At 50.4% G+C, this 21,426-nt stretch overlaps 1 protein-coding gene and 1 non-coding gene across 4 annotated transcripts in view; one reads left to right on the top strand and one right to left on the bottom strand.

Annotated features, from left to right (window-relative positions):
* Nucleotides 1-1,201: 1,201 nt before the first annotated feature.
* The window catches only part of NPAS3 (neuronal PAS domain protein 3), a 671,384-nt gene continuing 651,159 nt past the window's right edge, over nucleotides 1,202-21,426 (bottom strand). For all 3 annotated transcript variants that reach the window (XM_039914095.1, XM_039914093.1, XM_039914094.1), the window contains 3 exons: nucleotides 8,008-8,155; nucleotides 4,633-4,748; nucleotides 1,202-3,491 (listed from right to left, as the gene is read on the bottom strand). In XM_039914095.1, the coding sequence (XP_039770029.1) occupies nucleotides 2,143-3,491; nucleotides 4,633-4,748; nucleotides 8,008-8,155 (1,613 nt within the window). In that variant the 3' untranslated portion in view covers nucleotides 1,202-2,142. The remainder of the gene's footprint in view (nucleotides 3,492-4,632; nucleotides 4,749-8,007; nucleotides 8,156-21,426) is intronic.
* LOC114816845 lies at nucleotides 16,883-17,020 on the top strand. The gene has a single exon (XR_003764650.1). It is a non-coding gene; the product is annotated as a small nucleolar RNA SNORA7 (small nucleolar RNA).

Raw genomic sequence — 21,426 nt, 5'->3', positions numbered from 1 at the left:
CCGTGGCTCCAATCGAAGAAAAGCACCCTCTGCGTACAGTTAGAGCACAAGGGACTCTGGGAATGTTAACAACTGAGGCTATATGGCGTCAATTCATTTAATATCTCTGAGCAGTAGTACTCTGCAGTGCCCCGGGCGGCACACGGGGAAGTACGTCACACCCAGAATTCCTCTGTGGAAAAATGGCTCCATTTAACCTTGAGCTAGTTAAGAGTCTTTTTTTTTTTAAATCTCTGAGAGTGAGGCAGAGAGAGAGAGACAGCGAGAAAGAGACAGAGAGACGGAGGGGCAGGGGGAGAAAGACAGAAGAATATACAACAGCAAAGCAACAGCAAAAATAAAAGAGGTCTACAGACAGTGGAAGCAGCATAAGGTGACGTCACAGGGAAGGCCACCACACAAAACCACGAACCCCCAAGAATCACTGGTTCACTAGGACTGCAGGAATGGGACTTTACCACTCCGGACTAGAGATAAAAAGCACAGAGAAGACAAAAGACAAAACAACTACATTAGCTTAGTATATACTGCATATAGTAACACACATTGAAACTGCAATGGGACAGACAGCCAAGGACACGTACACATTGTACACATTACAGTTCTCACATCTGTTATTAGATGCCTTAACAAACAGCTGCCAAAGATGGAGTGGAAGAAGAATTTATACTTGACAGTCATTTGGAGTGTTTGACACCACACCGTGTGATTTCTGGTAACAAAGACAAAATAGGAGATTTCTTTTTTCCTTTACTGAATGTGCAGTTTTCGGTTGTAGTGATCAACTTGAAGCGCATTAACCCATTCTTTCGTTTTAAAACCGATAGGTTTCAATACTCAAACTGAGGGAAAAACGGGGAAAAAACAAAACAAAACAAAACCCGCCACACCAACAACCGCACAACCCAATCAACTCAAAACCCCCTTAACCCTGCCCTCTATGGCAAAGACTGGAAAACGAACCAGGTGAAGTGAGTGGTTTCCGCTTTTGACTCCAAGGTGTTTTGAAGTTGAGAAATCGGTCTCAGCTCCCTCCATGTCCCCGAGAGAAAGGAAAAAGATAAAAATCGAAAGCCGCTCTGCACCTAAAACTGCTCAAGCCATTTGAGTGGAGTTTTCCAAACAGCCTTTCCAGCTCCCTCTGTTTGAAGGGGAGGAGGCCGGGCTGGTATACACACACACACACACACACACACACACACACACACACACGTGTCATTGAAGGGGGGGAGGGTTGGGGTGGGGAGTGTGTGTGTTTGTGTGTGTGTGGAGGGGGTGGTCTGAAAGAACCAAGGAGACTGCAGCAACCGAGTCCAGAGCAAGAGATAACTCCCTCCTTTCCCAGCCTGAGCCCGCGAGCTGCATTTTGGATGAAGACATTAATTACAGAGATTAATAAATGATAGCACCATGGTTTTAGAAATTAAGTTAATGTTTCGGTAATTAACATTTAGTCCGACTCATCTTCAACATTCTAGTCACAGGCCAGAAATTAAGTTTGTAAGAACCCAAATTATTATTATTATTTTTTTTATGTGCAAGTAAGAAAATCTGAACCGTAAAAAGAGAATTAAATTCTGCATAAAATTCTAAAATACTATCCCCCTATTCTTAAAGGAATTAGGAACGAAGGCCCCTTTCCATCTGACTCAGTCAAACGGGGGCCCGCGGTTTCCGCTCGTCTCTTTCGATCTCGATCACATCAAGATCCGCCGCCAGAAAAACCAATGTCTGTCCCTCGAAAATCTCTTTACCACGACACCGAGCATTCTATGGCAGAGGCGGGTACCACCCCTCGTGAAAGGCATCTCAGAAGAGATGCCAAGGAAACGAGACCCATCGCAGAAGAGGGCAAAACGTCAGGCAACTGGCACCCTGACCCTCTGAAGGCCAAAATAAAAATATCTTTACATGTGAAAGAATAAGAAGTCAAGTTAAAGAGGACGCCGGGGGCGGGGGGAGAGGAAGGGAGGGAGGACGGCCGGGGGAGGGACGGACACCGGGGGACGGAACGGGACCGACGTTGTCACGAGACTAAGCTGACCTGCTCAAATTCAAAGTGCTAGAATTAAGAGGGCTAAAGGAAAACAGCGTTCAGGCCTCGGGGCGGAACGCCGAACACAGCCACGCGGTCGCCGCCGCTCAATCCTCCTTGGGCTCCAGAGTCTGTGCGGCATGGATGCCGTTGCTGTACACGGGGAAGGGGAGCGTGGAGAAGAGTCCCTCGGCCGTCGTGAACACGTTGCCCGCGGGCATTTGGGTCAGGCTGGCCCCGCTGACCGTGCCCCCGAACGGCCCCGCTGACATGTTGAGCCGGTGGACGTGGTGGTAGAGCATCTCCATGGGCGTTTTGGGGTCCAGCCCGAAGCCGGGGCCGTTCACGTCGACAAAGTTGACTGCGTGGGCGTTGGGGAGGAGGTTTCCCTGCATGGCCAGAGTCACTTCCGCAGGGGCGTAGCGGATGGTGCCGGTGGTGTAGACCCTCTGGGCGGCGCTGCCAGTGGCCGCCAGGGTCCCCGTGACCCGGTGGACGAGAGGGAGCACCACGTTGCCCGCCTGCAGCCGCTGCAGGGCCTCCAGCTCCCCAGTGTACAACAAAGAGTTGGAGGCGCCGGGGGCCCCCGCGTGCTTGTCCCGGGGGGAGGCCGAGAGCGGGGGCGAGAGAGGGTCGGAGGCCCCGGGGCCCGGGGCCGACGGACCGCCGAACTGGGCCTTGCGGCCGGCGGCGGCAGGGTCGGCCCCGGGAGGGGTGAGGACCGAGTCGGGGATGGCCACGTGTAAACTGGCGCTGGCGCCAGCCTGCGGGGAGGGGAAGTGGTCGGCGCCGGGGGGCTTGGTCATACTGAAGGGTGACTCGTTCCGGGAGATCTCACGATTGGGCGGGTAGTTCCAGATGCTGCTGTCGTTGTCGAAGTTGATGGGCTCCGAGATCTCCGTCTTGATCTTGAGCCCCGAGGAGGCACCGCTGGGCGAGGGGAGCAGCCGGGCCGGAGGGGCCGGGTCCCCCAGGGCCGAGTCCAGTCCTCCGGGGCTCGAGGCGCTGGACAGGCGGCGCCGGGCCAGGCTGCCGGCCTTCTGCTTTTTCCTCCTCTTCTTCCTCTTCTGGTGCTTGCTGGAGGCCTGGGGACCCGCCTCGGCCGCGCTGTCCGAGTCCTTGGCGCTGTCAGAGGTGAGCGACTCGCAGGGTTGCAGCTGCAGGTCCGCTTCGCTCTCCACGTAGCGCTCCACCTTGATCTGCATGGCCCCCAGTGGGCCGAAGCCTCCCGCCTCCGCCGCCGCCACCTCTGCCGCCGCCTTCTGGTGCTCAAAGTCCGAGTTCTCGAAGCTGTCATCACTGTCCCGGCTGTCCTGGTTGCTCGAGCTGTTGCCGTCGTCATTGCAGTTCATCTCGTTGTCCGACGGGTGCCCCGACTTCTTCCGGTCCGGCTCGGGATCCTCGCTGTTCTCCGACTGGTTCCCTTTCTCGTCCGACTTGGAGTTCCCATTGTCCTCTGTGGAGGGCGGAGGAAGGGAAGGAGAGGAGTGGGGGAAGGTGATGTGGAGGCAAGGCAGGAGAGTGGGGAGAGACAAAGGGACAGGTAAGGTGGGGGAAAAGAAGGAAGAGTTGGAAGACAAGGGAGAGTCATAGATGGGAAACAGGGTGCAGGAAAGGCAGGGAACCAGAAGTGGGGGGCACGGGGAGAAGGCAGCAAAACCGGAATCCACATTAGCAGAGTCACGAGTCAGAGTCCCAGGAGTCCTGGAGGCGCGCAGGTCCGCGAGCAGTCCCAGGAGACTGCAGAATGAACAACCCCCACCCAAATCCCCCGCAAGGTCCTGGGGGATGCGATGGTCTCCTCCCCTAACTCTCTGAATGCCACTGAAGGTGAGCATTCATTCACTTACACATTTGGTAGAGGAAACTGGGCTCAGGGTCCTGCCTGCAAGAGACCATCTGCTGTCTTGTGGCTGAAATATGGGGCCAAAATAAAATTCCCAGCCCACGTGACCTCTACACCTGCCCCCTTCTCTCCCAGTCTTTAGACTCACTATGTCGCACTCTTCTCAGGGCGTCGCCAGGCCGAGACTCTGCCCCCCCGGCTTGGTCACTTCACAAAACAACACCGAGCTGAGATGCATGACTCCCCAGGGTTTGGGGTCACTTTTGGTTCAGAAGAGTCCCCCACTGCCCGAAGGAGGTTCTTCCCGCCGGGACCCCGGTCCACTGGGGGCAAGGCTTGGTCACATCTTCCTTGCTCTTGGAGGGCTCCCAGGAAGTGATGTGATGCCTGCAACTGGGAATCTGGGCTTCCTCAGCAGGGGCTGATGGGAAGGGTGAGATTTGGCTTCTCTTGATGGAGAAGTCAAGAGCTCGTCTGACTTAACAGTCCTAAGCATGAGGGGCTGCACGCTCTCTGCCATCCGTCAGCACGAGGCAAGTCTGTTAGTGACCGGCCAAACACGCCTTCTAGGAAGGCCCAGCTCTCCGGGGTAGGGGTGGAGGGGGCCCCCGTCTCAACCCTGGTTACAGAGACGTCACTGCCGGCTGGATCGATCCAGCCTGGTCCCGGCCCTGACCCCCTGGGGGACCCTAGGCGTGGGAGCCTCCCCAGGCGCAGGAGGTGGGGAAAGCAGGTCACGTCAACACCTTACCCGAGTTGTCTTTCGAGTCGGACTCAGAATCGGAAGTCTCCGAGGATTCCGAGGTTTTCTCCGGCAGGTGAGGGAGCTGTGCGATGTCCATGGGTGTGTCCTTGTACTCTGGATTGCTGTGGAGACAGCGGGAGGGCCAGTCAATCAAAACAAACAGTAATGAGCACTTCCTGTGGGCACAGCACTGCACTAAGCGCTTGGGAGAGGACAGCAAACACGCTCCCTGTCCGCAAGGAGCTGACAGTCTGCACAGAAGACCGGTGGCTGGGGGTTTGCCCCCTCCCTTTCCGCGCCTGCCCCCCAGCACTCAGGGCTATCAGTGAGCACCGAAAACTGGTCTTGAGAAGGTGGCTTTGCAGTAGTTTGGGTTCTGTTGCCACCTGCAGGATTTGGGTACCATGCCCCTGTCTGGCTGAGCTGTGGCAAGAGCCTGGAGAAGTGTGTGTGTGGGTGGGTGGTGGGGAGGCACCAGTTGATCTATAGTTTGGCCTAGACTGTCACACGAGCTCTGATCCCTGCTCCTTCTGCCCTTATGACGCCTCCCCCGGGGGCCTGATAGAGAGAAGTTGGATTGCAGCCAGGACTCTGGGGTGAGTACACACTGGCAGATCTGTCTGCCCGGACTATGCACTGCCTACAACCCCTGTTTAACCCAATGTGGCCAAATAGAAAGTCTCTTGGTCAATCGTATTTATTGAGCACTTACTGTGTGTGGAGCACTGCACTAAGCACTTGGGAGAGTACAATATAACAGACACATTCCCTGCCCACCGGCCTGTGAGTCAGAGGACCTGAGTTCAAAACCTGGCTCCACCACTTGCCTGCTGTGTCACCTTGGTCAAGTCACACTTCTCTGGGCCTCAGTTACTCTCCCCACCTTCAAAGCCTTATTGAAGGCACATCTCCTTCAAGGGACCTTCCCTGATTAAGCCCTCATTCCCTTTCTCCCACTCCCTTCTGTGTTGTCTGGATTTGCTCCCTTTATACCCCCCGACCCCCCACTCAGCCCCACAGCACTTATGTAAATATCTGTAATTTATTTATTAATGTCTGTCTCCCCCTCTAGACTGTAAGCTTGTTGTGGGTAGGGAATGTGTTTACCATCTCTTGGACTGTGCTCTCCCAAGTGCTTAGTACAGTGCTCTGCACACAGTAAACATTCAATAAATACGACTGAATGATTGCTTGATCATCTGTAAAATGGGGATTCAATACCCGTTCTCCCTTCTCCTTAGACTGTGATCCCTATCTGGGCCAGGGCTCAGTCAGGGTCCGCCTCGATTATCTTTTATCTACCCCAGGCCTGAAAAATGCCAAAATTATTATTATGATCACCTTCAAAGAGCTTACAACCTAACGGGAGACAGCCACAGAATACATTTCAGATAGGAATAGGAGGAGGATGGACAGATGGCATAGTGAATGGTGGCGGTAATGAGTGCATAAGTGGTGCAAAAGTGCTGAGGGGGTGTTTGGGAGGAAGACATAAGCCGGGAAGAAAAATCAATTAAGGAAAGCTTCTCTGCAGAGGTGAGATTTCAGAAGGGCTCTGAATATGCGGAGAGCTATGGTCTAGTACATTTGAAACCTGCCAGTGCTTCAGTGTGGCAACAGCCTTTACCACCAGGCCTGGTTCACTGGTCTGGCTTGGCCAAACAACCAAGTGGGGGAGAGTGGACCTCAGCTACACCCTGTTAAAATCACCAAGGTCAGAACCTTTGGTCCATAAACCCTTCCAGAAGGGGTGAGGGACACCCGCAGGCTTGTCAGAGAAGATTTCCTGAACATGGCAATGACTCTCTTCTTTTTTTTTAAGGTATTAGTTAAGGCCTTGCCAGACACTGTTCCAAGTGCTGGGGTAGATACAAGCTTATCAGGTTGAAGTCTTAATCCCCATTTTACAGATGAGGTAACTGAGGCCCAGAGAAGTGAACCGACTTGCACAAGGACACAGAGCTGACAAGTGGTGGAACCGGGATTAGAATCCAGGTCCTTCTGACTCCCAGGTCTGTGCTCTATCCACTAAGCCATGCTGCTTCTCTGCCTCTGACTTTGTTCCCTTATGACCTCGATGAAGGCAAGGGGTCAGGGGTAGCACACACAGAAAGACGGTCCCTCTACCTAGTTAGGTTTAGCCTCATGAGTTCGAATCCCAGCTCTGCCACTTGTCGGCTGTGTGACTGTGGGCAAGTCACTTAACTTCTCTGTGCCTCAGTTCCCTCATCTGTAAAATGGGGATTAAGACTGTGAGCCCCACGTGGGACAACCTGATTCCCCTATGTCTACCCCAGCGCTTAGAACAGTGCTCGGCACATAGTAAGCGCTTAACAAATACCAACATTATTATTATTATTATTATTATTATTATTAGCCACAGCTCATTGTGGATAAAGATTCTAGGTCAGGCCAAAATGGCTGGAAAGGAGGTGAGGCCAGAGGCCCGTGCCTTGTTAAGGCATCTAATTATGGTCACCTGCCCACGTTTGGATAAAAGTAGGCACCAGCCCACAGATCCACTCATTCAATTGTTCATTCACTTATATTTATTGAGTACTTAACGGTATGCAGAGCATGGTATTAAACTCCAAAATACTGAGTGCTACATGAGAAACAGACCCCTGAGTCTGTTCATTTCTCCCTCCTCTTTCACTTGTTTTTCATGGAAATCTACGCGGGGTGGGGACTCTGTGGGTAGCTTGCTGAGGGTGCTTATATGGATTTGAGTCCAGCAAGATGGAGAGCAGGACGAAGAGGCGGGGGTGGGGAGTTGAAGGAGAGGAGGGGCTGGGCCCAGGGCCAGTATTTGAGCATTAATAACTTTTGTAGTTGATTCTCAAAGCTGATTTAGAAAAGCTCCTTCAGTTACAACCTGATCCCTCACTTTCCGGGATCAATACCTCATTTTCACCAGGAACAGGTTTGGCAGTCAGCACGTATTATAATGAATAATAATTGTGGTATTTGTTAAGCCCTAGTCATGTGCAAAGCACTGTCCCAAACTCTGGAGAGATACGAGATAATCATGTCAGATCCAGTCCCTGGCCTACATGGGTCTCACAGTATAAGAGGGTGCATGAACAAGTATTAAATCCCATTTTACTGATGAGGAAATGAAGTTACAGAGAAGTCAAGTGACTTGTCCAAGGTCAAACATCAGGCAAGTGGCGGGGCCAGGATTAGAATCCAGGTTCTCTGACTTCCAGGCCCGTGTTCTTTCTATTAGGTTATGCTGCTTCTCACCTATGCATCCTCCAAGCCCCGAGAGCCCCAGAGGGAGGGTTCTTCTCCTCCTTCTTCTCTTCCTCCTCTTCCTCTCCCTAACCCGTAAGAAACAGAGGTAGAAATGGAAATGACGGAACAAACTTGACAACTTACCTAAGAAGATAATTGACCCAGATGATATTCTTTTCATTGGCATTCTTGGCATTAATAGCTATGGTGGCACTAGACTGGATCCAAATATATCCTCCGTTCTTCTGCATCCAGCGGTAGTACTTGGTTACACACTGACCCTTATTCAGCACTGCAGAGAAACGGGAAGAAGGGAAGGTCTCGTGTGAATACAACACCGGCGCCAAATGACTCTCATCTCCGTAAACCCTCCAAGCCTTGAGATGTGTGGAGTCCTCCTCCCCCGACCCCCCGCCCCCTTCAGCATGTGTGATGGTGAGGGCCATTCGGGCGACCAAAGAAATCGGCCATTCACCGCTCCACCTGCTCAGCCGCTGCAGGTTACTGCCACTCCTGGCTCAGTTTTTATTCTGGTTCTGGCAGCTCTAGTGCGAGGGGAAGAGCGAAAAGACTACAGATCTTCTTGACTGGCAAAACACCTAATGCTGTGTGGACACTTTCAATGGTTTTGACGTCAAGTGCTAAGAAAGGCAAATTTGTATGTGATGAATTCATAACTCAGCCTGGGTAGGCCTCGTTGAGATTCCGGGGATGGGAAAGGTTTGGGAAGGCTGTTCCGTCCCGACTCTTTGATCCTCTCCCCGCGTCTCAACCGGCGAACTGACACATCTGTTCCCTTTGATCTTGTCAAACAGAATTGATAGCTCTCGGATGAACTAAATCCCCCCTGGTCAGCAGAGGGAAAGGGCGGGGAGACTGCGGAGAGAGCCGCGGAAAACCAAATCTGGTTCCAGCGGGCCCCACGGACCTCCCCCTGCCAACTGACCTCTGGGGCAACGGCACTGCCCGCACAGAGTGGAAGCTCCAGTCCCTGATACGGGGACGATGGAAAAGGGCCGGGGATGGCCAACGGGGTCTTTCCATTGCCTGGGAAGCAGAGCTGCACCGGGCAGGGGTTAAACATGATTCTTTAGCCCCAGTGCAATGGATCAAGGTTGGAACCTCAGCCCCCCTGAGCCCCAAAGGTGGCATCCTCGGATGTGAGACGGGGAAAGAGAAGCTCTTTCAGGGGAAAGAGCACGGGCTTGGGAGTCAGTGGTCATGGGTTCGAATCCCTGCTCTGCCACTTGTCAGCTGTGTGACTGTGTGCAAGTCACTTCACTTCTCTGTGCCTCAGTTCCCTCATCTGTAAAATGGGGATGAAGACTGTGAGCCTCACGCGGGACAACTTGATCACCTTGTATCTACCCAGCGCTTACAACAGTTCTCTGCACATAGTAAGCGCTTAACAAATACCAACATTATCATTATTATTCTCTGTGCCTCAGTTCCCTCATCTGTAAAATGGGGATGAAGACTGTGAGCCTCACGTGGGACAACCTGATCACCCTGTGTCTACCCCAGCGCTTAGAACAGTGCTGTGCACATAGTAAGCGCTTAACAAATACCAACATTATTAAAGAGGGTCCCTGGGCTATGCGGGCCTGGGTCCCGTTGGGCCAAGCACCCGTTCTCCGGCCGGGCGGCCTCGGGAGGCAGTCCGACCGCCATTGGCCACTAGAGGGCAGTGTGCGCTCAGCTTCGCCGCCTGCTTTTGGCATGTCCTTGTCTCCGTCTGCTAAAATGAAAAACCTCTAACTGCTGTAATAAATTTGGCTAAATTAGCTGCTAAATGGTTATCTCAAGTAATATGTATTTGCATTAATCATCTTGCTCTAAACCAGAACAAGCCAGAGTCCTAAAGACGTAGTAAATTCATATTGTCCATTTAATTACGGCTAATAAGTGCTTCATATACAATAGTTTCATGGAGTACATTTTGATTTTTTTTTGGGGGGGGTGGCCTCAAAGAAAGGAGTCACTTTGGAGGAGAATAGTGTTTCGCACCACCAGCGCTCTTTCCCAGAATCCTTCAAAGGTATTGAGAAGACACCAGCAGATAGCTAAGCCTCCAAATCCCCACCTCTGTAAACATCATTCGCACACACACACTCCCACCTTCCCCACAAAGACCCCCAAGCCTTTCCAAACCTTCTGCTTTTCCCCCAGTTCCCTTCACCCAAACACAAAGACCTGGAAGTGCCCCAGTCTGGGATGTGGGCTGGAAAGAGCTTATAGTTCAGTGGTCTCACACAGTAAGCACTCGATAAATACGATTGATTGACCGGGGAACTGTCCTGGTTGGAGGAGGTGGGCCCGGAAGCCCCTATATCCTGTCGCTGCGATCTTGGCTCCATTTCTTCACACTGCCCATGTGGCAGCACTGCTAGGTTTCTGACATGGCAGACCACTCCTCTGAGCGTGGAAACAGGAAGCTCACTGCTTACCAGTCTGCTCATCCATCAAAGCACGATGCGTTTGTATTCAAACGGGAAGCAGTGTGGCCTAGTGGATAGAGAATGGGCCTGGGAGTCAGAGGACCTGGGTTCTAACGCTGGCTCTGCCACGTGTCTGTTGTGGGACCTTGGGCTAACCACTTAACTTTTCTGTGCCTCAGTTACCTCACCTGTAAAATGAGGATTAAGATGATCAGCTCCATGTGGGATATGGACTGTGTCCAATCTGATTATCGTGCATCTACCCCACTGCTCAGTATAGTGCCTGGCACATAATAATCATAATCGCATTTAAGCGCTTACTGATGTGCCGGGCACTGTACTAAACGCTGGGGGGGACACAAGCAAATTGGGTTGCACATAGTCCCTGACCCACTTGGCACTCACAGTCTCAATCCCCATTTTACAGATGAGGTAACTGAAGCACTGAGAAGTTGAGTGACTTGCCCAACGTCACACAGCAGACAAGTGGTAGAACCGGGACTCTGACTCCCAGGCTCATGCTCTATTTACTCGCACTTAGAACAGTGCTTGGCATATAGTAAGTGCTAAACAAATGCTTTCATTATTTATTATTTACACCATGCTGCTTCTCTAGTAAGCACTTAAAAACTACCAATTAAAAAAAAAATCCCCTCAACTTTGTTCCCTGCTAATTTTGACTGAAGAATGAAGTTGGGGGGAAGAATGGCAGTGTTCCAAGTGAGAGGCGTGGCCTGCCCTCCCCCACTCCCACCCCCATCCAAAAAGAGGGACAGCGAGGCATCTCAGTCAGGGCCTGGAGCACAAACCGGCCTACCTGAATTCGGAATGGCAGAACCATGAAGGGCACAGATGAGATGACCCCGGAATTGGGGTTCATCAAGCCCCACAGTAAGATGACAAGAATGACAAGGGAGCACCCCGCTTTAGCCTGATGGTGGCAGAGCAAACAAAAGGAAACACTGCTTCCCTGGCCCAGCATATCTGGAATCTGTTCCCACAGGAAACGGCTGGAGGAAAGCATTAGCAAGTTCAGGTCTAGGCTGGGCAATAGAAGCTGAGTTAGGGATGGAAAGGGGAGCATTGGATGGGCAGGGTGGAGATTCAAGGAGGGTGCGCATCCATCTCACAGTGTCCTAAGGTACCTGTTTAACACAGAGTCTTGGGATGGATGGCTCCCTGACAGCAGGGACTGTGACTATACTGTACTCTCCCAGGCACTTGGTATAGTGTTCTACACTTTGTAAATACCACAGATTGGTTGATTTCTGGTTATTCTATATGGGAGACATGGGTCTTTTTTCTTTTGGGCCTGATAAACAGAAACCATTAGAGGGCCCAGTTGGTGGAAATCACCCCCATCCCCCTGCCCCCATCAATCTCTGGGCTTGTCTTTCTCCATATTTTCAACCCCCAGAATCCAGTGTGCCTGACTGAATGCCCCCCTGAACCCCAGATCATTCAGAAGAGCCCCTGGGCTTTCAACGTGGTCACATCCTGGTGGCCCCAGACTGGGTGGCCTGGTACCCAGAACTCAAGAGTCCAGAAAGACCAACTCAACGAGCTTTCCGGATGGAACGGGGTGTGTCCCGGCCAGGCCCGCCAGCCCTGGGAAGTTGGATTTCCAACGCTGGGATGCCTGGGGGTTGGGGAGATTGGGTAGCGGGTCCTGAGAGAGTAGGCGAAGCTGTTCTTTTTTCTCATTAATAGCCTCAGCTGGACTATTTCTGCCAGCGAGAGGCCAGAGCACCAACCCCTAACCCTTCCTCCACCTCCCCACCCCACCACACACACACATAAACACACACACACAGAAAACACACTCTCACACTCACACTCTGAGCCTGGGTGGCCACCACCTGGCTGAAACAGAAGCCACCCTGGGGCCAGCGCATAACAGAGCTCTAGTTCAACCTCTAAACGGGAGCAGGAAAACTGGCCAAACTCTGCCTCCTCTCTTTGATCCCTTGGCTGAGGTTAATCCTCCTTTCTGAGGTTTGACCTTAAAGGGGAGGGAGGAGGGGCGCGCAGCGAGAATGCAGGAGGCATCCCCGGAGGCCCCTCCCTAGCAGAAACCCACCAGAACGTGGTGGGCAACTGCCAGCGCCTCAACTTCAGTCAGAGAAACCTTGCTTCTTGCAAACCGAAAGTGGGTCCCGGGCCCCCTCAGGGTGGTGTCACCCTCTCCTTGCCTGCCCGTGGGGGCGGTCAGACCAGTCCCACTATAGTGTGAGAAGAGGGAGAAGAAGCTGCACCACAGCACAACCTGTAACACTTCGAGAACAAGGGGAAAGTTGAGACTGGTCACTTGCCTGCTGTGTGACTTTTGGGCAAGTCACTGCACTGCTCTATGCCTTTTTTATGGTATTTCTTAAGCACTTGCTATGTGCCAGGCACTGTTCTAAGTGCCGTGGTGGATACAAGCTAATCAGGTTGGACACAGTCTGTGTCCCACATGGGGCTCACACTTGTAATCCCCATTTTACAGATGAGGTAACTGAAGCACAGAGAATTTAAGTGACTTGCTCAAGGTCATCCAGCAGACAAGTGATGCAGACAGGACTAGAAGCCAGGTCCTTCTGACTCCCAGGCCTGTGCTCTATCCACTAGGCCATGCTGCTGCTGTTTCCTCATCCATGCAGGCAGGCACTGTGATCTGTGATCTGCCATACATTGTGTTATTTATTATTATTTTTGTACTTGTTAAGCATTTACTATGTGTCAAACACCGCTCTAAACTCTGGGGTAGATACAGGTTGATCAGATTGGATACAGTCACTGTCAATAAGAGGCTCACAGTATAAAGTAGGAGGGAGAAAGGGTATTTAATAATCCCCATTTTACAGTTGAGGAAACTGAGGTATAGAAAAGTGAAGTGACTTGCCCAAGATGACACAGCAAGGAATTGGCAGAGTTTGGATTAAAACCCAGGTCCAATGACTCCCAGGACAGTGCTCTTTCTTCTAGGCTATGCTGCTTCTTGTACTTACCCCAGCACTCCGCATAGTGATCGACCCATAGTAAGCACTTAAGAAACACCACAGGTTTTATGCAGGACTGGGGATGACCCTGCCAGAAACATTGAGGAGCCTGAAAACTGTCCTGTGAGCAGGAACGTGCTGCCAAAATTATTGTTGTTCCTGTTTGGGGAATTTATTGGTTTGGCCCAGTGCTTGACATATGGGAAATGCTTTAATAAATATCCCGATGAGAAACAATCTTTGATTCATCACGTTCTTCCTTCCAATTCCCACTCTTGCCTTGTTTAGATGGTGAACGCCCTGTAGACCAGACTGAATCTGAATTAGTATTATTCCTGGGCCTTTTCCCACCATAAGGGAATTGATAGTATTTATTGAGGGCTTACTATGAGCAGAACACTGTAGTAAGTGCTTGGGAGAGTCCCTTGTGGAGCTTACGATTTAGTGTGGGGAGACAGACTTTAAAATGAATTACAAGTAGGCAGAAGCAATAGAGTTTAAAGATATGTACACAACTGCTTTTGGTCAGGGTGGAGGTGCTGTGGAAGAGCTGAACTGGCTACAGCTCGGGTAAAAAGGCAGGGGGAAGATGATAGATCAATTAAGGAATGTCTACTAGAGGAGCTGTAACTTCAGAAGGGCCTCAAAGATGGGGAGAGGAGTGGCCTGCTGGATGTGATGGGGAAGGGAGTTCCAGGTCGAAGGGAGGACCCAAGCAAGAGATCAGGGATGAGAGAGAAGAGAATGAGGCACAGTGAGTAGGCAGGCTCGAGAGGAGCGAAGAGTGTGAGCTGGGGTGTAGTGGGAGAGGAGTGAGGATAACTGAGTGGGGAGAAAGCTGGCTGAGTCCTTAAAGCCAAGTCAGGAGTTTCTGCTTGATGGGGAGAGGGATGGACTTTGACATAGGGCAACAAAAGCATTCTATCACCTTGCCGCTTCCTGGTTTCCCTCACTGATTTCCTTCTACAACCCAACATGTTCACTTTGCTCCTCTAGTGCCAACCTACTCATTTTACTTTGATCATGTCTACCTCACCATCGACCCCTTGCCCACCTCCCCCCAGGGTCTGGAACTCCCTTCCCCTTCATATACAACAGACTACCACTCTCCCCACCTTCGGTCTTACTAAGCTCACAATTCCAAGAGGCCTTCCGCAACTAAGCTCTCATTTCTCCTACTCCCTCTCCCTCCTGCGTCTTCCATTCGCTTGGATCTGTACCTTTTAAGCACTCGATATTCACCCCACTTTCTGCCCCACGGCACCTGTGCACATATCCATAATTTACATTAATGCCTGTCTCCCCCTTTAGAGCATCTACCAACTCCGTTGTTCCGTGCTCTCCCAAGCACTTAGTCCAGGGCTCTGCACACAATAAGTACCAATAAATAGCATTGTTTTATTGACAAATGCATGGCTCCATGCACAGTTTCCTTGGGAACGCTAAGGCAGCAACACCCTTAAGCTGAGACCCCCAGAAAGAGAGTGGGTGCTTGTGGCAGGAACATCATTCTGTTCCTCTGGGAAGACCAATCGGCACAAGTCTGCCTTCAGAAATTCGGGGGAGAAAGGGAACACGGCCCCTTCCTGTTCGGCTGGGCAGAGAAACCCAAGCCAAGGATTCTCAATAGAGACTTGTGTTTCCAAGAGAAGGAAGTGGCCTGATTCAGTTTGGAGAGATGAAGAAGACTTAGATCAAAAGGAGCCTTTTAGCAAAGCGACGTACAAAAGGGCATTTGAGTGGCTGGGGGACGGATTACAAAGCCTCCCAGTCCGTGGCGCTTTCAGGTAAGCCTGGAATAAATAGGAAATGATGAGCTCATCCGAGGCTCCCACTTCGTGCAGTCACACAAAGAGGCCCAGTGTCATCCCGGGAAATATGGGCTCCCGCATCTGCCGCCCAGCCACCCTCCAGGCCACCTTTATCGACGGCCGGACAATGCCGAGGCCAAAGCTCCTCCGCCGGCCGCTCGCTGAAGCAGTTTTTCATTCACTGTAGTGGGAGAAACCAAAACAGTCCCCAAACCCAGCTACTCCAACCTCAATACCACAGTTGGACGCTGAGCTGTGTAGCCACCGGTTCTCTTTCTACATTCACAAAACTGGCAGATAAAACATGAAAAAGAATACTGACTCTTTAATCTCGACTTCTCTACCTAAGGCCCAAGGCAGGCTGACAGGGGAACTTCGTTCTGGAAAGAGAGGGATTTTTTTTTTTTCCTTTTTTTCTTTAAATTCTGGATTACTTTTTCCTCTGCTTTTGAAAACTCTGGGCTACAGGGGAATGAACTTGGCACAGGCTTTAAATGAGAAAAGGTTTCTTTAAGCCGAAAAGTTGGAGACCTTGATGCTGATCGGAAGGTCATTTTCCCCAAAGGAAAAAGAGCCCCATATTCAAGCACCGGCGAGTTAAGGACGGGATTTGCTTGAAACCCAGACACTTCTTCGTTTGTAACTGCTCAGGGGATCAACTGAAATCTTCGATCCTTCGGAAGCCTGACTATAGATTTTGCAATTAGCGAGTTAGATGTTTTAAATAGCAGGCATCTGCAGATTGCTTTTTAGTTGAAAAACAATCTAAGTGCAGAGCGATATTTAGTCAGGTTTAATGATGTTTGCTACTTAGACTGAGTTCTGGGCTCATGGAAGGGACAGCTGGGGAGGGGCCAGGAGTAACCATGCCTCATCTATGGATTTTCCCCCTAATATGCTACGAACAGGGACCGCCCCGTTGCCATCTCCGTGATTTATAGCCCCATAAGAGGTTTATTTTCAACACCTCCATCGATGGATAGATTTTTATTAACTGCTAATATCGAATCCCACAGAAAACTTTTAATCGACTGAGACCTTGTTGGCTCAATGTGGATTTTTGCAAAACCGATCTTCTCCTCTTTATGGGTTCGATTGGAACCGTGGGGGTGTGTGGGAGCTGATTCTGAACCCCGACGGGAGAGGAGGATGCAGACTGATGGTATAAGTCAGGAAGCAGCATGGCCAAGCGGAAAGAGCACGGACCTGGGAGTCGGGGGACCTGGGTTCTAATCTTGGTTCTGCTACCAAACTGCTGTGCTACCTTGGGAAAGTCATTTAACTGGTCTTTACCTCCGTTTCCTCATTATTAAAATGCGGGTTCACTCAGTGGTATTTAATAATCATAATTATGGTATTTATTAAGCACTATGTGCCAAGCGCTGTTCTAAGCACTGGGGTAGATACAAGGTAATTAGGTTGGACACAGACATGGGGCTCACAGTCCTCATCTCTGTTTCAAGATGAAGTAACTGAGGCACAGAGAGGTTAAATGATTTGCCCAAAGTCACGAAGCAGATGAATGGCAGAGCCGAGATTAGAAGCCACACCCTCTAACTCCCAAGATCACGCTCTTGCCACTAGTCATACTTATTGAGTGTTCACTGTGTGCAAAGTATTGTACTAAGCGCTTGGGAGAATGCAATACAAAAGAGTAGGCAGATACGTTGCCTGACGACAAGGACCTTACAGACAATTCAATACCTGTTCTCTCTCCCACTTAGACTGTGAACCCCACACGGGACAGGGACCGTGGGCTGAACTGTTTATCTTGTAATTACCCAAGGGCTTCCTCTCAGGGTCACACCTGGAGATTTTCCAGTACTCTACCAGTCGTGGCTACAGGAGGGAGAGTCAAGCAGAGGCCTACCCATTCCATTCCTAGCTTGGGCAGTGGCTAATGAGTGGAAGGCAATCTGCTACAGCGCTTAGTACAGTGCTCTGCACATACTAAGTGCTCAATAAATACTATTGAATGAATGCTACATGCCAAAACTCACCCATGCTGGGCAGCAAAGGAATGGGAGAGAGTCAGGGTGGAGACTCGAGTTTACCGCGTGGAAGGCGGCAATGGTAAACCACTTCTGCATTTTTACCAAGAAAACTCTATGGATAGACTACCAGAATGCTTGCAGATGGTGAATGGGGCGTTCTGGGAGAGATGTGGCTGTGGTGCTGCTTTGGGGTCAGAAATGACTCAACGGTATAAGACAAGACCCCAGGGCTTAACACATAATAAGTGCTTAACAAATGCTATAATAATGATTATTATAAATCTCCTGTTTTGTGATTATCAAGGTTCATTTAACGGAACAAATTGGGGACTGGGGGGCCTCAAGGGGTGGAAGCCCCTCAGTTCCTCTCCACCCTGCCACGTTGCAGGGCCGTGAAGGGTCTTAGTGCCAAGCAAGCAAAGAGTCTCTTGGACCAGACCTGGCTATTGCGGCTGATGTGGTCCCCACGGGCAGTGCCCCATGGTCATTCCCCAGATCCTGAGAGGTCAGGGTGGGGCAGTCCTGGACCCGCTCAGACACCTGGCATGCCATCAAAACAGCTGGCGAGGAGAGGCAACCTATGTTTGCCAAGGATTCACCTCCCTAGAATTTGATTGCCCATAAAGATCTAGGGGTCCAAATTAACCCAAACTGTCTGGCACAATCTACATTTTGTATATAAAACAATCAAAACAGGTAGGCAACAGGGTGCTATCGGCACTGAGGAGTACATGGCGGCTGGAACTACGGCCCTTGGTGGGGGAAGAAATTTTGCTCTGTTCCTTGGGAAATTCATCTGTCTGATGTCAAGAGGTCTTGGAGGGCAGGTCTCCGAGAGGGCGGGTTCTGTCTTCTACTCCTGTTGTGCTCTATCAAGTGATTAGTTCGGAGATCTGTTCAGTAGACACCCCAGTACAGTCTTCTGTACACAGCAGACACCCAAAACTGTCTCTTGCAGACAGTAAGCACCCAATACAGTCCTCTGGCACTCATTATAGTGCTCTGCACACAATAGATTGCCAGTAGAATGCTCTGAACACAGTAGGCACCCAGTACAAGTATTTTGCACATAGTAGGTGCCAGTATGGTGGTCTGCACACAGTAGGTGCCCAATATAGTGGTCTGTATACAGAAGGCATCCAGGACAGTGCTGTACACACAGAGATACCCAATATGATGCTCTGCACACCCTAGGGGCCCAGTAGGGGACTGTCCACACAGCAGGTGCTCAGTTCAGTGCTCTGCACACAGCAGGTGCTCAGCTCAGTGCTCTGGGCAAAGTTGAGACCCAGTAACTTCTATCGAATTAATGTATGGATAGTTGCTAGTTGCTTTCCTTTGACTGGAACATTATTTTAAAGAAGCAAAACCTCCCAAACTGAAGCCTTCCCTGGTGGTGTGTACACTTGGCTGGCTGCCTGCCAGAGTTAGATGAGCACTTTCATGGCACCCATAGCTCTTAAAAGCCCAAAACTTCCATCCTGGATGATTGACAGACAAATCCGGCTGCCTGCTTTGCTCTGTCATCTATATTCTTTAATGTTGCCTGAAGCCCGTCCAGTCTAAAACCATCACACTGTGGCTCCTGTTTCCTCTCCCTAGGCAATTATTTCATTTTGTTATAGGGGTAAGTTACTGGAAAAAGCGGGATCAAGGCTTAACCAAGAGAAGGGAGCTCAGTAGGACTTGGGGATCTCTCTGCATTTGCCCCAGGCCCTTTTTATGGTATCTGTTAAGCGCTTATTATGTTTCAGGAACTGTACTAAGCACTGGGGTAGATACAAGATAATCAGGTTGGAGACAGTCCCTGTTCCATATGGGGCTCACAGCCTTAATCTCCATTTTACAGATGGACTAATTGAGGCCCAGAGAAGTGAAGCAACTTGCTCAAGGTCACACAGCAGACAAGTGGCGGAGCTGGGATTAGAACCGAAGTCCTGCCTCCCAGGCCAATGCTTTATCCACCAGGCAATACCACTTCTCATAAGTGACAGTAATTTAACATGAATGAGGGGCCAGAGTGGGAGGCTAGTTTGGGAGGATTGAGGAAAGGAGGCTGGGGAAGAGCAGGGAAAGGGAGTGGAAAGGTAAGATGGGGTCGGGGGTCTGGAGAAGCTGAACATTAGAACTCTCATTTGATGCAGCGGGACATGGGAAGCCAACGGCGAGTTGGGAGGAGAGAGATGTGGGCTGTTCGATGCCACTGTGTGCAGCAGTAGCAGGGATTGGAGTGGGGAGAGGTGGAGGCTGGGTGACCAGCAAGAAGGCTGAAACAACAGGGTAGCCAGGATATGACTAGGTTTTGGACCGGTGGCTTATCTGTCTGTGGGGAGGGGAGGCAGCGGCGAGGAGACGGGCGATGGTGATGGGTAGGAAGGACCGCCATGAACTGGCAGTAGTTGGAATATGATAGCTGCAGTCAGTCAGTCAATTGTATTTCTTGAGCACTTACTGTGTGCAGAGCACTGTAGTAAGTGCTTGGGAGAGTACAATAGACCAATATAACAGAGACATTCCCCGTGGCAGGAGAGTGAGGACTCAAAGATAATTCAAAGTCTTTTAAGATAGTGGTGTTATTACCTGATGAAAAATTTTGGAATAGTTTGTTTAGGGGAATGAATAAGTTGTTCTAATAATAATAACAAAGGTGATGTTGTAAGTGCTTATTATGTACCAAGCACTGAATTTAAGCCCTGGGGCAGAGACAAGATATTCAGATCGGACAAAGTTCCTGTCCCCCATGGAGCTCACGAGCTAAGAGAGGAGAACAGGTACTGAATCTCTATTTTACAGGTGGGGAAACTGAGGCACAAGGAAGTGAAGGGACTTGCCCTAGGTCCCACAGCAGGCAAGAGGCAGGATCAGGATTAGAACCCCTTCCTCTGCCCAGGCGGGTGGTATTTCCACTAGGCCATGTTGTCTTTAGACAAATGATCTGGGCAGCAGAGTGAAGTATGGACTAGAGAAGGGAGAGACTGGAAGCAGGGAGGCCAGCAAGGGGGCTGAGATAGTAGGCATACTGACATACGACAATAGTGTTGCAATGTATTACAATGTATGTTGTAATGTGAGGGGGATCTACATAACAAAGAAGTGACAAGTTCCCTGCCCACCAGGAGGTAGCAGTTGGCCCTTACACATTTACAATAAAAGTAGAAGACATGGCCCCTGCTCTGGAGGAGCTGACAATCTAATGGGGGACCATATTAATCATAGCAATAATAGTACAATTCTAGTAGTATTTAAGTGCTTACTATGTGCAGAGCCCTGGACTAAACACTGGGGTAGATAAAGGATCATCAGGTTGGACACAGTCCAAATGCTACACAGCAGGAAGGTGGAAGAGATGGAATTAGAACTCAGGTCCTCTGATTCCCAGGCCCATGCTCTTTCCACTAGGCCAACTGCTTACATTTCAACATACCATTAGTGCTGCAGGGAAATTAATCCAATCAGCAACATGCTCTATGACTTGCCTAAGGAAAAAATTCCTCATTCACCGCTACCTCAGAAATAGGAAATTAAACCCTGTTTCCAGCCTCTTGTCGACTGCTTTTCCCTTCTAATGACTACAATGCTGGCTGAGTTGAGTGGCTGAAGGCCAGAAGAGCCTGATGTAGGTCTCTCCTGGCTAGGACGCTCCCAGCTCTACTTAGAAGGGAAGGAGAGGGGCGGGGCGTAGGGAGCAAATCTCCCTGAGGTTTGAGGTTGAGAGGGGAGAGCAAACTTCTCACCCGTGATCTCAAGGTTGCAGTTGGCCAATCCAGTCAACACACCTCTTCCTCCTTTCCCTTGATTGTAACAGTAATAATAATAATAGAGATAACTGTGGTATTTGATAAGTGCTTACTACGTGCCAGACACTGTACTAAGCGTTGGGATGGATACAAGCAAATCGGGTTGGACATGCTCACGTCCCTGTACCACATGGGACTCACAGTTTTAACCCACATTTTAGAGATGAGAGGACTGAGGCACAGAGAAGTTAATAAGTTTTCTCAAGGTCACATAGCAGATAAGTAGAGGAGCCGGAATTGGAACCTAGGTCCTTCTGACTCCCAGTCCTGGGTCTGTCCACTAGGCCACGCTGCTCCCTAAAGGAACCTAAATTGGCCTTGGATTCTGCCTTTATTTTGTCAGGAGATGGAGAGGGAGAGAGAGAGAGAAAGAGAGAGAGTGTGTATGTATGTATCTTGGGTTGCCTAGGCAGGCAGAGCACTTACTTTGATTGATACTCTAAGTGGGGAAAAAAATGAGCTGGGAAGGAATGAAAAATTATAATGGAGAGCCCAAAGCCTGGAACTGGGATATTCTAATTAGCATGGCATTAAACGGTCAA

The sequence above is a fragment of the Ornithorhynchus anatinus genome, chromosome 14 (genome assembly GCF_004115215.2).
Source record: "Ornithorhynchus anatinus isolate Pmale09 chromosome 14, mOrnAna1.pri.v4, whole genome shotgun sequence".
Taxonomy (NCBI): domain Eukaryota; kingdom Metazoa; phylum Chordata; class Mammalia; order Monotremata; family Ornithorhynchidae; genus Ornithorhynchus; species Ornithorhynchus anatinus.
Note: the sequence above shows the minus strand (reverse complement) of the source record. Positions and strands in the feature narration are given on the sequence as shown.